This window comes from Jaculus jaculus, chromosome 19 (assembly GCF_020740685.1).
Source record: "Jaculus jaculus isolate mJacJac1 chromosome 19, mJacJac1.mat.Y.cur, whole genome shotgun sequence".
Classification (NCBI taxonomy): domain Eukaryota; kingdom Metazoa; phylum Chordata; class Mammalia; order Rodentia; family Dipodidae; genus Jaculus; species Jaculus jaculus.
Genome location: NC_059120.1, coordinates 35633992 through 35651228, shown reverse-complemented (window position 1 = coordinate 35651228; position 17237 = coordinate 35633992). Strand labels below are relative to the sequence as shown.

General features: G+C 49.4%; 1 protein-coding gene across 2 annotated transcripts in view; it reads right to left on the bottom strand.

Moving 5' to 3' along the window:
* The window catches only part of Igsf3 (immunoglobulin superfamily member 3), a 111630-nt gene that overhangs the window by 22970 nt on the left and 71423 nt on the right, over window positions 1-17237 (bottom strand). Inside the window, exons 5-7 of one of the 2 annotated variants that reach the window (XM_045138882.1) lie at window positions 16455-16514; window positions 13801-14202; window positions 9747-10151 (exon numbers count right to left, since the gene is read on the bottom strand). In XM_045138882.1, coding sequence (XP_044994817.1) covers window positions 9747-10151; window positions 13801-14202; window positions 16455-16514 — 867 coding nt within the window. The remainder of the gene's footprint in view (window positions 1-9746; window positions 10152-13800; window positions 14203-16454; window positions 16515-17237) is intronic. The other variant, XM_004667521.2, reaches the window with a different exon arrangement.

Sequence of the window (17237 nt, the reverse complement as noted above, 5' to 3'; positions counted from 1 at the left end):
TCATTGGTGAACTCTATCTCAAAGGTAGACTGTATGTATACCTGAGAAACAAGGCCTAAGGTTTCCCTTCAGCCTCCACACATGTATACCCACACATACGGAAACTCAAACCCAGGAAACTCGGGGCTTGGCTGTGTCAGTGAGCACACCTGGGCAGTAAGTGCAGTGGTGAACGTGAAGATGATCAGGACTGAGGCTGGGTCAGGGCCCCACACTGAATCAGCAGCAGGAAGAACCCAGCAGGAAGAAGGGGAGGGATGCCTGGCCTGCAGGAGCAGACAGGACTTCTGGTCAAAGCTTGAAGAGCGTTTGGTAGTCATCCCAGGAGATCCTTTCATGCTACAAGCCAGGACAGGGGAGTGTCAAGATGTGAGAAAGAAGAAAACAGATCTGGGCAGCAAAGAATGGCAGTTGCTTCTCCAGCCAATCAATGTGCCCACCTCTTCTCGTGCCAAACGCATTTATTTCCTCAGACAGGATTCTCGAAGACTTGACTACAGGTATCTTATCCTGTAAGTCCTCTTCAAAGGCTTTCTTTTTGCAAAAGAACTATGAACCATTCATTGCTAACCACATAATAAGGCATATAAAATGTGATTAATCTCTTAAAAGAAAGGCAATTAATTCAGGCTGTGATAAGAAAGGGAACCTCTGAAGAGCTGTGATTCCTGAGCCAGGCTCTGAGAGACATGTGAGCAGGCATTCACGAGGTGAGGAAGGGAAGTGAAAGGGCACCTGGGGTTGGCTGACGCCAGCTTCTCTGTACACCAAGGGCATGGTGGACAAAGTAAGAAGAGCTGCAACTAGACCCACGAGTGTTCTCGAGCCTGCCCACTCCTGGCTTCCACAGAGAGATTCATGAGACTGCAGCACAGCTTTCACCTGGGAACTTGCTAGAACCTGCTGGACAGAAATTCAGCGGGCAAGACAGCACCCAGCAGCATGTGGGCCTGCCATGACCCTGATGCACACTCAAGGTTGAGGAGCCACAGGCGTGGAGGCCAGGTGGCTGCTGGGCAGTTGGGGCACAACAGTTCCTGGGTGGCGAAGCAAGCGGAAGGCAGAGGTGGCAGGGAGAGGGAGATACCACTCTTTCTAAAACACCTGGCAAGAATGGCAGCGACACAGGAGGCTGGTAACTAGAGCAGGAGAAATGCTTCAAGTGGAGAGAAGCAAGTGAACCAAGAGACTGGGAGAGAGCCGGGCATGGTGGTGCACCCCTTTAATCCCAGCACTCGGGAGGCAGAGGTAGGAGGATCGCCATGAGTTCGAGGCCATCCTGAGACAACACAGTGAATTTCAGGTCAGCCTGGACTACAGTGAAACCCTACCTCGAAAAACCAAAAAGAGAGAGATATTGGGAGAGAATGAAAGGACCAGTGCTGGGGACACACACCCTCCATTCTCAGGGAAACGGGCAGAAATGTGCCCGTAGACACAGTCACTGCCATGAAAAGTGCCCATGTCCCTCACTCCCATCAGATCCCTGCTGTCCTCCCTCTGCACAACCATGACCTACCGAACCCCTAAGAACCTCTTCCTCAGGTGGTCATAATCAGGACACTCGACTCTCTGAGCCTGTAGCCTTAGCCCAGCCAGGGGCACCTTCCTAAGGACAGGCAGGCATCGTCACTCACCAGCTTACCACCTGCCCTCAGCTCCTTGGGGCAGGAGCACTGCTTGGGGCATCCAAGACCCTGGGATCAGAAGATTCTGTAAGCAGGTTTTTAGTATGTGCTTGAACACTTGCCCCCTGCTAGTGACACTGTCTGAGCTTGTGAAGCCTTTAGGAGGGGCAGCCTTGCTAGAGAAGTGGCCACTCAGGGCAGGCCTTGAGGCTTTACAGCCTGGTCCTACTTCCTGTTTTTGTCTGCTTCCTGACTGCGCAACGATGAACCAGCTTGGCTTCATGCTCCGGCCACCATGACAGAAAGCACCCTGGGGAACTGTGAGCCACAAGCCTCTCCTCCCCTAAGCTGCTTTTTGTCAGGTATCTGGTCCCAGAAACAAGTAACCATGCCAACAGTGTCACACTGAGTGGAAGTGGCAGGCAGACACAGAGTGGATCAAAGTCAACAACAGATGGACAACATTCACAATAAAATTCTGTCTTGTGTCCAGTATGATTTTCAAGTGACATTCACATGAGTAAAAATTCTGCTTTTAAGCCTAGAACCTACTTTTACTATAAACATGGTCTTTTTTATTTTTCATGGTTTTAATCTAACCTGTCAGTCAGAAGACATGTGTCCTTTGTGTTCTTCAGATTTGCCAGGTCTTCAGAAAACTGCATGGAAGGGCTGTCACTCTGAAGCCAAGAGCGGCATTCATAGCCTCTCTGTCACTCTGCAGCTAAGGGCAGCAATCACAGCCCCTCTGACCACTGCTGTGTGTCCTGGTTCGTGTCACTGTCTCTGAGCGCAGTGAAGTATATTATTTTACTTTGTTTTACTTAAAGTGCCTGTAATCCTAGCACTTGGGAGACAGGCAATAAGATTGTGAGTTTGAGGCCAGCCTGGCTATATAGAGAGGAAATGTCTCAAAAATATGACAATAATAATGGTAATGATGATCCTTTATTCTGCATTAGGTAACCAAAGTATGAGAAAACTTGTGTTTTCTAAAGATTAAGACAGTTATATTAAGCTGGGTGTGGTGGCGCACACCTTTAATCCCAGCACTTGGAAGGCAGAGGTAGGAGGATCGCTGAGAGTTCGAAGCCACCCTGAGACTACATAGTGAATTCCAGGTCAGCCTAAGCTAGATTGAGACCCTACTTTGAAAAACCAAAAGCAAAAAAAAAAAAAACAATAAAGTTAATACTGGTTATGAATTTCACTTCAGGATAGTAAAGGGAAGCTTACAAGTTGTTATGATAAAGGAGTATGTTGGGCTGGAGAGATGGCTTAGTGGTTAAGAGCTTGCCTGTGAAGGCTAAGGACCCCGGTTCGAGGCTTGATTTCCCAGGACCCACTTAGCCAGATGCACAAGGGGGCACACACATCTGGAGTTCGTTTGCAGTGGCTGGAGGCTCTGGTGTGTCCATTCTCTCTTTCTCTCTCCGTCTCTCTGTCTGTCACTCTCAAATAAATTTAAAAAAAAATTTTTTTTTAAAGGAGTATGTGATTTGCGCATGATCTAAAGTCCTCCTTCCTCCGATTAGGGTATTCTTATCTATTAAAAGAGCTTTCATATAATCATCTCTTTCTGAGTGTTCAGCACTATTCCCAGCACCTGACAAGTCTTCATGAATCCTGTAAAAATTATTACCCCGAGGTAACAAACATGTTTCCTAGATGGTGGCTCATGCTTCTTGTCTTCTGGGGCCCTTCCCTGCGCTGGCCCCGCCACACCTGGAAGGCCTGATTACAGCTCTCTACTGCAAGCCTGCACCTTTTTCTGACAGAACCATAAGGCAGGAACTGTGTGATCTACCCATTTCTGCTGTCTCAGCCCTCACCAGGGCAAATGACACCCAGTGGTTGCTTACACATGCTAACCGGGGTGCAGAAGGGGCGGAGCAAAGGAAAAGTAGCAGCGTCTGGAGGTGAATCAGTTCATTAAGAGAAACCTAGGCACAGCCCACCATGCCTGACCTGTCTGCTGACAGCAGTGTTCTGGCTGGCTGTCACCAGTAACAAGTGTACTTAGTGTCACCATGACAACGAGACTGGGGCACAGACCGAGGGCTGAGACTCATCCTAGGGCTCCTGTCCTCACCTTCACTCTGTCTTGCACAGCAGGCGTAGAATCACACTGGACAGGAGGACCCAGGCTGCCCTGGGAGAAAGCCAGGCCATTCTTCGGAGGGCTGGCACAGCTAGCCACTGTGACAAGGACAGCCAATGTTCACATGCTCTGGACTCACGGAAGTCCAAAAGAAAGCCCTCAGCCAACCCAGCCTGCTAGGTCAGCAATAAGAAGGAGAAGAAAACGGATTTGGCTACATCCAGAAGGCATTAAATATTCATCCTGACTACCGTCAGTGCGCTCCCAGCAGAACGCACCCTCTGACAGTGGCCTTCCACCACCGGAGCCTGTCCTCCTGGACGCTTGTTTATTGCTTTGTCAATTTTAATGTGCACGATTTAATAGCCAGACCAAGAGACGGCCATAAGCATTTGCAAAATGAGTGCTGGCATTTCCCTTAGTGCTCTGTAAATAGCTATGTATAACTGGAGGGGGCTAAGTACTGACAATCAGAAGAAAGCAAGGTGGTGCTTCCCAATTAGAAGAGAAAAGGCACTAACTGAGAATTAAGAATGGAGCATGCTGATTGGCTGAAAGTCCCTCCTAAATGCCCCTTGGGATGTCAGTATGCGATCAATGGGACAAGACTAGCTATATCAAGCACAGGAGGGAGAGAGGTGCCCACACTCCGTCCTGAGATGTACACACAGAAGAAGAAGCACCCGTGCTGAATGGACAGTGACAGGCAACAGCAGGCCAAGCGCACCATCTAGTCAGAGCCTGATGAATCAAGTTCTGGCACTGAGGTCAGGATCAGCAGGTGGCTATGTCGGGTGGGTCTGAGAACAGACCACACAGAGCCTTCCTGGGGGAAATGACATCACAGCAGTAGAAGCTGACGATAAATGGATTGAGCTCATATAGTCACCAGGGCCTGGGTTTCTACGAGATTCTCTGAGCATAATATTACTCACTGAACTATTCTTTAATATAAGGTAAGGGTAGGAAAAGGGACATTTCTTTGGAAGACGCCGAGCAGGGCTAAGGGTTCATGCTCTCAGAGAGCAGAGCCATGCAGACAGGGCAGGTGGCGAAGGGCTGGCACTCCTTTGGGGCTCTGGTCTTCCCGGGTCCTAGAGCCACCTTGTGGCAGAATGTAAAATCAAGAAATTCAAAGAAACATAAAGTAAACTTTTATGCCATTAGCAACCAGTATCTCCAGGAAGTGCTAAGGATGCCTTTGGATTCCAACTCCCACAAAATAGCTAGAGGATCCAGAAATCAAGGTGGCAGACCAAAGGGAAAACCTCAGATGAAAGTACATGGGGGTGGGGGACGCTTCAGCGGGTATGAGTGTTTGCCACTTAAGCATGAGGAGCCCTCAGGCCGGAGAGCCATGTAAGAAGCTGGGGTGGGCATTCACCTCCGTAACCTCAGCCCAAGAGGCAGAAACTGAAGAACTGCTGTGACTGCTGACAAACAGCAGTGCCAGGTTGAGGGACTGACACCAGCAAGGGAATATGCAGGTAAGCAGTAAGAGAAGAATACCTGATCTTCTCCTCTGGCCTTAGCACTCACATGTAGGGGCACACAACTGCACACATGCATGCATTCATGACACACACACACAACAATAACAAAAATGGCCTTGGGAACCAGGCGGGGTGTCACATGCTTTTAATCCCAGCACTGAGGAGGCAGAGGAAGGATGATCACAGTAAATTGAAGGCCAGCCTGAGACTACATACTGAATTCCAGGCCAGCTTGGGCTAGAGAGCGAGACCCTTCTTTAAGAAACAAAAAATTGGGATAAGGGGAGTAGCTGGAGCGGTAGAGTGCTTACACAGAACACAGGAGGCCTACATTTCATCCTTGGCAGGTGCCCCCAACATGCACTTGGTACCAAAGGATGCCCAAGGAGGAAAACACTAAATAAGTAAAGATAAGTATATTGTCTAGACAGAACATAGCATAATAAAATTAGGACTTGGACTCTGGGGCCAGACTGCCTATCTAGTTGAATCAAGGCTCTGTCACTTACTATGGACAAGTGGGCAGCTTATTTTCCCTGTTGGCCACGTCCACCTCTGTAACTGGGTGAGGCAGCACCCCTCGTGACACTGCCTGGTTTAAGGAAGAACTACGTTATCAGATGGAAAGCACTCATGGCTGTGATGGCCACACTAAAGCGACCTGCAAATAGAACCTTCTTCTGTAAAGGATGCTGTGAGCTGAAGGCAGGAGAAATAATCAGTGATTACATGGCCTTGAAGCAGGGCAAAATATCCCCACTCCAAGTGCTATTCATTAAGGCACACCTTGTTTCAAATCTCCATTTCCCACTCATTGCTACTCAAACAGGGGTGTTCATTGATCGTTTATCACACAGGAATGTGACACCTTTCTCCAGGTTGCAGACTAGACTGAGTGAGCCAGCACACACCCAGCATCCAGGACTGTCTCTAGGACAGTTGTTTCTACATCTTCCCTCAGAGAAAATCACCTGTACATGAAGCATAGAGGAAAAAGAGGAGAAAGGAGCATGGTGCTCTTTGGAAGGGATTAAGTGCTAAGTGTATAAATATTTAATAAAGGAGAAACAGTAACACTTAGAGGAGGCACTCTCCCCAGTGTCTCAGCCATGCCAAGAGTCATATGCTGTCTTGGCACCTACCACTTTTGCTTTCCCCACCTCCAAATGGCCATAAAGTGTATCAGTGTATACCTTTAAGCAGAGGTCCGTGACAGCCCAGCCCAGAAATGCTCCCATGTCCCCAGTGCTAAACACCGCTCTACTCACTTCACACTGAAATTGTAACCAGACGTGAAGTCAATCCTAAGAGCTCATCCAGGGTCTCCAAGCTCTCTGGCTATTTTCTATCAAGCCGCAATTAAGATGGTAAAATGGAGAGTGCAGATGTGCGGCTGGGGAGATGGCTCAGAGGTTGGAGGAGCTTGCTTGCAAAGCTTACCAGCCTGAGTTCAATTCCCAAGCCACCCACATAAGCCAGATGCAAATGTTCATTGGCAAGCAGCAAGAGGCTTTGCCATGTGTGCACGCACGCATGCACACAAAACACAAGCCTAAGGACTCATGTGTGACTCTCCATGTCCCCCATAAGCCATAAGCATAGTGACACAAGGGCACAATCGCACATGCGCACAGGGGGCTCATGTGTCTGGGGTGCAACTGCGGTGGCTAGAGGCCCCAGTGTGCCAATTCTCTCTCTCTCATTAAAGGGGGGAGGCAGACGGCCTTTTTGGCTGCTCATTGTTCCTGAACCTCCAGGTCCCTGCTCTGGTAAGCGCCCCTCACCTCAGTCCACCTGGGCTGAGATGGGGGTACCCCTACTCTCACGTGGGCTCTCTAGCCCCTCCTACTTCCCACAGGGGAGGAGCTCTGTGCACTTTCTTCTCTCTCCTTCTCTAAATCTAATAAAGCCTCCCTAAGACTTTTTTTTAAGGGGGGCAGATGTACAGGCTCAGAAGGACCTACCTCAGGCCACCTGTCAGTTCTGCCACGTAACTGACTGGTTGGCTACTGTCAAGGCCCCAGTCACTATGAACTTGGCTTTCCTCTTTCACAAAACAACACAGACATCTACATTCTCAACTTTTTGAATGACTTTAAAGAGAAAATATAAGAAGTCAGCACACCCTTCATAATTCTTATAATTGTCTCCTTCTGCCAAAAGTTGTCACCATAAATCAATCTGAATCTAAATAATGGAAATGTTCAATGAACTAATTCTGTATTTGTCCTTTTGGTGTTCCAGTCTTAGATTCCAACTAGAATCAGAAACAAGCAATAGCAGGGGTTAATTCAGAGACAACGACAGTGTGTGTGGGGGGGGGTGAGACAGCATCTCCTCTACCTTCCCAAGTATGACAGGCACTGCTGCTCAAAACATTGACCTTCAGTGGCAGAGGAGACAGCAAAATACAGTTACACTCTACTCCATACGGCAGGCTAGTGAGCCTCTGCATCTTCTACAAGCTCTCACATCAAATGGGGTCCCTGCTTAACCCTCCATTAACCTGGACATCCACTTAAGAACAGCCTCCTCCCCGAGCATCCTGCCAGCCCAGGTTCAACTCTAATTGGCCAAGGAACAGTCTCACCATTTATGTAAGTGCTTATTCCAAATCCAGCACAGAACACGCCTCTGTGATGGGGTCAGACGAGGGTAGGGATATACTCAGACATTACCGTCACCTAACCTCACATTGCTGAGAATGGCCCTGTGGCCATCTGAGGTGACCAGGATGGGCACTAATCACAGCTGTTAGTGTGTCAGTGGGGGTGACAAGGGAGCTCTTCACATGAAGTTCACATCATCTTTGCAAAATGAGTGGGTCAGGAAGTCAAGAAAAAGTTTTTGCAAAGTCCGACCATCTTCACCACTGGCTGTGACAGTAGCTGGGTCAAGGAAAGAATGTAAGAAAAGGGCCACAACTCTTTAAATCCTGTCTCCTCCAATGACTACCTGTGGTCCGTTAACCTTCTTGGAGCTATGAAATTCTATGGTATGGGTTTGTTTTTGTTTTTTTTTTCCTCAACCTAGAGTCTAGCTCTAGCCCAGACCGACCTTGAAGTCACTATGTAGTCTCAGACTGACCTCGAACTCACAGTGATCCACCTACCTCTGCCTCCTGAGTGCTGGTGTGCACCACCACGCCCAGCTTGGAGCTGTGAGATTCTAATCACACAACTGATCTTCCACACCTAGCAAAAACCATTGTCTTTCCCTTCTCCTGGGATCTCTTTTTTATAAACAGGGGACAGTGAAACCTCTTTCACAATGTTGGATGGTAGTTTGAATGCATGGTCCCAGAGACTTGAGATGTTTTATTAAAATTGAGCCCCTAGCAAGCAGATCCCTGGGCATCCTGAAATCCAACACACGGTGTGTTTGGGGCGGATCTGGAGCCCAGCCCTAAAGTGCGTGGAAAGCAGTCTGGGGCTCTGCTGCTCACACTCTGTGCTTGGATTTACGGGACCGAGTCAGCGTCTTCTGCCACTGATGGTGTTTCCCTGGGAGCTATAAGCCTGGGATAAACCCTTTCCTCCTATAAGCTGCTTCTTGTTAGGGCTCTGCCCAGCACTGAGAAGCTGACTGTAGCAGTTGCTGAAGAATTATAAGAGATGAGGTTAAAGAGTTGGCTCTTTCCACACAAGTGGCCTGCCTGCCAACATCAACACACATGGAGGCTGAAGGATTATCATGGATATAAGGAGTAGAAACAGGTAATAGGACAACAAAATGTACTCTGTGATCCAGATTGAAGCCTGGTTGAAAAGAACAAAAAATAGCAAAAATGAAACACTAGAACTGAGGATACGGCGTAATACAGAGCTGGGCTGGGCCTGGGCCTCAGCGCCACACAGAACTAGGCAGGGGGGCACACGCCTGTGATTCTAGCACTCAGGAGGATCGTATCAGGAGTTCAAGGTCATCCTCAACTACACAGCTGGTTCAAAGGAGTCTAAGCTACATGAGACTTTCAAAAACAACCAATTAACAAAAGGCACATACTATAAAGGCATTACTGGTACACTTGGAGAAACACAGCTCATGGGACTATACTAATGCATAAGTCCAAGTGCATGATAATGGTGCTGTGTGCCTGGGCAAAACAATGTCCTGTTCTTAGGGGTCACATGCCAGAGTCCTAGTGAACACAACTTATCCTCAAATGGGAGGGAGGGAGGGAGGGAGGAAATACACAGTGAGAAAACAAATGTGGTATGACATTAACTGTCCACACCCCTTAAGGAAAGGACATGCAGACGGATACTGCACAAGTGTAGCAACTCCTGGTGGCGCTGAGATTTCTCCAAGGGTTGGGAAGCAAAGATGTAGTGCCAGGGCTCAGTACGCATTTCTTCCCTCTTCCCTTGTCTCCCTGTCACGCGGACATGCACCCTCACACGTCCACTATGGCATGCAAGAACGTGTCCTGTCAGGAAAGCACAGGTGCCTGTCTCACCACACCATGTAGGAGCACGCCCCTCAGACCCCACAGCGGCGAGGGCCTCACGCGGCGGTACGTACCTGGCTGCAGCACCCGAATCTCCAGCAGGTTGGAGGTCCTCTCTGCCAGCCGCGTCCACGTGCTGTTGTCGTTCTTCCGCCACAGCTCTGCCACACACTGGTACTTGCCTGCCTCTGTGTCACTGGCCCGGCTGATGCTCAGGCGGACATTGTTGCTGGACTCAGCCTTCTCGATGGCAGTCCGAGTTCGGAAGGTGGAGGACCTGTCCCCCCACTGGACCCCTCCATCCCGTGTGAAAGTCACAAGATCATGGAACTCCAGAGTTCCCACAGGCTGGAACCGCCATGTCACCGACACGGGCACCCTGGCCGGATAGTGGGGTTTGATGATGCACTGCAGGTCAAAGGAGTCGCCGTAGGTGACTCCTGGAGTCCGGGAGATGGCCGTGACCGCAAAGCCTGTTTCTGCAGGGAAAGCAGAGAAATGAACCAGGGGAGGAATCTGCTCTCCTGGGGCCGAGTGACAGTAGCCATGGGCAACTGGCAAAGGAGTGATCCCAGCAGAGGCTCGCGATCTCCCTTCTGACTTTTGACTTTTTGTTCACATGTAGGCTAATATTACTTTAGATTTCAAACTAAGGGATAATCCACCAGTTTCCAACCAGCTCCTGGGGCTGGGGAGATGGCTCGTTGTTAAAGGTGTTGGTTTGCTAGCCCGTGGTCCTCCCAAGAAGCACCAGTACAATCCAGTTTGCACTATGTCCTCCTCTAGAGTGAGACCCTAGAGCCCTCTCAGGGTTTCAACACATAGCCTAGGTCTATACCTGGAAATCCCAGGATTCTATGCAAAAACAGGGAGAAAAAGCCACAATGCATATTTCCTTTACTGCCTGCAAGGAGGATGCACTTCTACCCTTACACCTGACCCTGCCTCTACAGTGCGTGGTGACAGGGGGACAGGGGGAGGGGGCAGTCACACCTGACCCTGCCTCTACAGTGCGTGGTGACAGTGGGGACAGGGGGACAGGGGGAGGGGGCAGTCACACCTGACCCTGCCTCTACAGTGTGTGGTGACGGTGGGGACAGGGGGACAGGGGGAGGGGGCAGTCACACCTGACCCTGCCTCTACAGTGCGTGGTGACAGTGGGGACAGGGGGACAGGGGGAGGGGGCAGTCACACCTGACCCTGCCTCTACAGTGTGTGGTGACGGTGGGGACAGGGCGAGGGGCCACCAACCTCTACTTCTCCACAAAGTCCAAGGGGAGTGAGGTGGCAAGCAGCTCACGGCAGGCAGGAAGCCTGACGGTCAGTAGCATGTCATCCCAGGTGCAGTGCAGCAAGGGCCTGAAGTCCAGGATTCTAGACTCTCAGTGGACTGTGAGCCTCTCCATATACCTTACTGACTAGGCAGCAAAACGAATTTAATACTAACTTCTCAGTACACATGCCTCAGAGTTCCTTCAGGGTGGGAATACTAAGTCAGGTTCGTGTATGGGTTTGGGATCTTTGAGCCCTGAGGTCAACTCTCTCTCACCCTTCACTGAGTCACACTACCTGCAGCAGGGAGGCTTCGTGTTTCTTTCTGCGGGATGCAAAGAAGTGAAATAAACTGCCCAACACTATGGTGCTAGTCAGTGACACATCCAGGCTACAAACCTGTGCACCTCATTCCAGGGGCTTCTTGAGGTTGCTCTGCACATGGGAAGCATAACACAGTGGTCAAAGGTATAGACTCAGGTAGCCATTGGACTGTGACGTGTGGAAATGATCACCTTCACTCTGCCTCTATTTTCCCTTCTGGGTCCTGCCAGCATGGTGGCACACACCTTTAATCCCAGCACTTGGGAGGCAGAGATAGGAGGGTTGTTGTGAGTTTGAGGCCAGCCTGGGACTACAGAATAAATTCCAGGTCATCCTAGGCCAGAGTGAGATCTTACCTCGACAAAAGAAAAAAAGAAAAAGAGAGAGAGACTCAGAAGCCCATCATTAAATAAAGATTATGTGGCTGTTGAGGCCACATGGCTGTGATGGTCACTTGGGCGCCTGTGTGCATCTTTCCATAAGAATGAGGGCACCGGGCGACAGGCCCTGCATGAGGGCATTCCTGGCCCCACCCCTGAAGGGGAGACAGAGACAGGCATACACCACAGTGACAGACGGAGCACAGTGCCCGAGCGCTCCTTAGTCCTAACAGCCTGTGGGTGTTTGGAACATGTTCTTCCTATTATCTTGTCCATGGATCCTGTCACTATAACCTCCCTGCTAAGTGAGCATCCATACCTAACTGCATCGATAGCGCGCTTTCTGTGAGTCTGTTTCCTTCTGGCAAACACTGAGGCTGGAAAAAAGTGTTAGTCCAGGGTCTCCTAGCCCTGCTCCCCAGATTCTGGCTTTAACTAGACACAACCTGAGAGAGAAAGTCAGGGGAATAGACCTGGCCCCAAAATCCCAAGGTAGCATGACTCAGAAAGCTGCTAGGCAAGATGTGTGGTGAGCAGGACCACACTCCGTGGACAGGTAACCTGACACCAAAAACTACTTCTAGAAAAACCATCTGGAGTAAGCATTCCCTGAGAACCCCTGTCCTCCAGGATGGAAAAACTACCAGTTCTGGATGCCCAGAAATTCCCCATGTTCGCTTCCCAGGGCCATGCTGGTGCCTAGCACAAGGGCTGGAATCATCAGAAAATTGCATCACTGGAGGAAGTTTCTAGAGAAAGCAATGTGAGCCTGAGACTGGGGAGCTAGCTCAGTTGGTAAAGTGCTTGCCTTGCAAGTATAAGAACCTGAGTTGGGTCCCCAGCACACACATAAAAAAGCAGTGTGTGGTGGCACATGCTTATGATCTCAGCACTGGGAAGGTGGAGACAGGCAGGTCCTTGGGACCTACTGGCCAGCTAGGCCAGCCTAAGGGGTGAGCTGCAGGCCAATGAGAAACCTTGTCTCAAGTGACGATGGTCTGCCTGAGAATGGCCCCGAGCTTGTCCCCTGGCCTCCCCCCATGCACATTTCAAACAGGAATGACTCCAAGCTGCACAGTAGCTGCAGAAAGCAGCCCATATTTGGGATGAAGTTCTGGGGAAACCACTGTTTTGCTACGCTCACAGGAGATGGAGGATGAAGGATGTGAGGCCATCTTTGATGCATGTCCAGCAGCACCAGCAGCCCTACCTGTGGGAAGCAGTGATAAGGGTCCCCAGGGAATGGGACATGGAGCTGCTGAGGTAACTGACATCAGCCTCCTGACGAACAGATGACCTGACAGAGGCTATCTTCCTCACAAAGTGGCAGGCTGGCCTCTGAAAATTTAATCGACTGATTGTGTTTGGCAGATAAATGTTGGCAGAAGCCTCTTTAGCAACCCGGTGAGAAGTAAATCTAATCAGCTTTGGTTTTAGCGAATCTCAAGGTATCTTTTCACTCTGTGCTAATGAGGAAATGGCTTTCTTAAGTGGGTGCCTTAGAGAGGAGCAGATAAAAACACAGGCCTTGAAAAAAGGGTAAGATGAAGTGCTGGGTTCCTGAGTCATTGACATTGGACAGCTATAATCTCGGGCACATGTGTCAGCCTGTCTTCACCTGTTTCCCGGTAGATTGAAAGTTTCTACTACCTCCTGGCGTGATGGGGGTTCAGTGGTATTTCCTACGCTTGGCCTTCTGGGGAAGGCTGGGCTATGAGCAGCAGGGCAGGACACCATAAGGGCAGGAGACACTTGCAGCAGCACTCAGTTGCTCCTCCCCTCCCCTCCCCTCCCTTCCTTCCTCTCCCTTCCCCTCCCCTCCCTTCTTCTCCCTTCTCCTCCCCTCTCTTCCCCTCTCCTCGCTCCCTGAACAGTTTTGCCAGTGGCCTTGAGCCTGATGGTGATGGCACTAACCTGACTAGAATCCCGACTTGACCCACGCACATATGTTACCAGTACTCAGGAATGATAACAGCACCCAGGGGCCTCTAAGCACCAGAGTTGTCAACATCCACTGCTGGCTCCCTCCACCCTTCACACATTACCCAAAGGGTCCCTTCAATAAAAGTCTTCAAGAGATGTCAGAGCTTCTAATCAGGGGATAGGGCTTGACATGGCAGCATCTGTCACGGTGGTCCCACCACTCACTTACCCAGAGCCGTGATGGAGATAAGGGTGCTGGCACGCCGCTCCCCCACTATCTGCCACTCCCCATCCACTGCTCGCACCCATTCGGTCACGTGGCATTCGTATTGGCCCTCATCCTCCTTCCTGCTGTTGAAGATCCCGAGGCTAAAGGAGTTGGGCTGCACCTGTTCCATCTGGACGCCCCCAAAGCTGCTGCGCTCCCAGTAAGATGAGCCCGGCTGCATGGTGCCGTCCCGGTCTAGCCACATGATGTTACTGCGGCGGTTCTGCCTGTCCACCAGCTGCCAGATGACAGAGAAGCGGCCCTGCAGCCTGCCCGCTGTGCGGACGCTGCAGGAGAAGCGCAGGTCCTCGCCCTCAAGAATGACGCTGGCATTGCTGGCCACCTCCACGGAGATGCTGCTCTCTGGGGAAAGGAGAGAGTGCCATGCTGGGGATGTTATGGTCTCTGGGGTGCCCTCCCCGTGGCTGCCACAGGAGGTGGGTGCAAGCAGAGTCATGGTGACAATGGGCTCAGGATTGCAAACATGCTAACACGTATCGCTGCAATATTGGGCTGGTTCTGGGATTCTAGATCTGACAACCATGGGAGCTCTGCTTTGTGTGGAGGACTGGGATAATGAGGTGCTAAGATCTGAGAATGAGCCAGAACCTGAGAAATACAATGCAATTACGTGATGTTTATGGCATAAAATAATTTATGGGGTAACCTCTTCAGCTGGAGTTTAGGGCTTTCAAGTTGGATTTTCAGCATGATGATAAATGTGTCCCACATCCTATTGCGTCTCAACCCTCCACCATTCCATGCTATAGCTAATGCGCCATTTGAGCCCTTAGGGGTAATGTTAGGAAGTAGAAAAACCATCAGGAAGTATTTGGAAAATGGTATGAGCTTGCTTGCATGTGGATAATGGATGGTCTAGTTAAACAGAGTGTGTGGGGAGTGAGCTTTCATTCTTTCACGAACACAGAGGGACAAACCACAGCGAGCGGTTTGCATCTACCCTCTCTTGCTCACACCCTCAGCTCTGGGGCTCCTGTGCCTCTACCAACCGAAGTCTGGGCTGTGCTTCACCGCCCCCTCGCCTTTGCCACTCAGCTGAATGACTACAGTTTGGCAGGCTTCGGTTTCTTCTTCTGTAAGGTAAGTAGAGCACACAGTACGTTTTCAAAAAGTAGTCACCATGAGCAGGATTACTTTTACTATTCCCAAGAATTTTGTTTTTATAAACAGCACGGACACCTTATTTATTTTAGTTGTGCATATGTAAATTTTGTATAATTACCTATGTTGAGTTCACAAGGCCCATAAGTATTAAACACCACAAAACAGTGCCATAATCAATTTATATCCAATTTTCTGGGCACCACTCACATGAAGCATACAGTAATTTTAAACCAATCAATTAAATCAAATCCCAGATTAAGAAGCACACCCAATTACCAGAAACACACATACACATAATGACTTTTGGATCAATCCTGTCTCCTCCAGGCGAAGACAGACAAAGATGAGCTCCGAGCTCAGCCTTGGCTTCTGTCACAGTGAGCATGCATGCCGCACATTCTAGAGGTGCCCGCTTCTCCGAGAAGAAGCCTGCACACAGGGGGGAATGCAAGTTTCCAGAAGGGCAACCTGCAAGGAGTCCTGTCAAGCAAGTGATAGACGCTGAGCCTCCTTCAGAGCCACCCTCCACCTCACCAGTGGTCAAGAGGGGAGCTCAGGTATACGACTTCCTAGCTCTGGAAACTTCTTACTTAATCGAGCTAAGCCCTAACTTCTCATGTGCAGAGCAGAGACACGAACGGTGCCTGCTTCTCGGGGTCATGAAACTGAGAGGATTAGATGAGGCACTTGTTTCCTTCCTTCCTTTCTTTTTAATCATCATTAATAACAACATTCCTCTTCAGGTAAAGGACTCATCCCCACTGCCTTCAGTTCAGAGTTGGGAAGTGAAGGAGCAACTTCAGCACCGAGGAAGAAAACCCTTTTGCGTGTCTTAAGCAGAAGGACGACTTGGAGGACATTAGTCCTGTGCTTGTTTGGGCCGATTTACTGCAAGGGCTGCCGTCTGGAGCAAGCTTAGAAAAACACAGTTAAGGGCTGGGGAGATTGCTCAGTGGTTAAGGTTGCTTGCTTGAAAACCCACAGTTAGAAGAAAAGCCTTTCTGGTAGCCAAGGCACAGGTAGACACAGACCTGGTGCTGGTGGCCCATTATGACTATGATAAAGGTTTCCAGGCCTGTAAAAAGGCAGCCAACAAGTTAAAATTCTCTGGATTAAATGAAAACTAGGACAGAACTAATGAGAGTCTGAGTACATGTTCACAAATGAAATTTAAAATCAGGAGGCTTATGGTGGAGTACAGGCCAAGCGCAGAGCAGTGGATCTGGAGTTAGAAGCAAATGTTTCTAATGCAATTGCAAGTTTGACCACTAACTGAACAACGGGCTCAGGCACATCCCTGTGTGGTGCTCTGGCGTCGTTGTTCACAGGATGGATGATACAACAGTGGCCTCCACCGGGCCTGGAGAAGTGAAAGCACAGAAAAAGACTATGCAGAAGCACTTGGGGCTCATGGGAAGAAAAGCGCTATTGAAATCCAGGGAATAATCACCATTACCAATGTGATTGTCGTTGTTCTTTAGCAGACTTACCCAAGTGGCCTTGGGGCAGGATCTGGTGGTGCTGGGGAACTTTAACTACCCAGTTATCTGCTGGAAAAGCAATATAGCAGGCCACAGATCATCAAACAAGTTCTTGGAAGGGGTTGGGGGAAATCTTTTAGTACAAACGTTACAGGAAGTAAACAGCGTGGCTGCCCTTCACTCCATCCTCATGAAATGAAGAATTAGTCGCAGATTTAAAAGTAGAGAGCCCGTGGTTAAGGTGAGCAGAGAGTGGTAAGAAAACAGGAACGAGCATGGACATTCAACAACTTTAATTGAACAAGCGCTCAGGAAGCACTGACTATGCAAAGCACCATGCCAGACAGCGCAAGAGAAGTATGAAAATAAAAGGAGGTCAAGACAACTAGGGTATGTGTGCATGTGTTTAAAAAATAATAACTGTGATGGAAATAATCCTGTGGATGAGAAAAGAAAGAAGAGTGGCAGGCCTCCTGTATTTCTGACTTCACACTTACAGATGATATTTTTTAAATTGTAAAAAAAATAAATAAAAATGTAAAGGAAATCATTACAAGGCTGAGAGAGAATAGTGTGCACAGCTGAGGAAAGGTTAAAGGTTAGTTTTATAACCTTATCATCTTGTTTAAAATCAGAGCACTAGAAGTCTTATGATTATTTTACTCAAATTAGAACTAGGAGAGAAAGGAGGTTAATAAGAACATTCTGACGCTATGGATATGGACATGACATGCCCAAGCCCTGGTCCATCCTGGATGCCCCAGGAACGGATGCCATCCACCCAGTTAACAC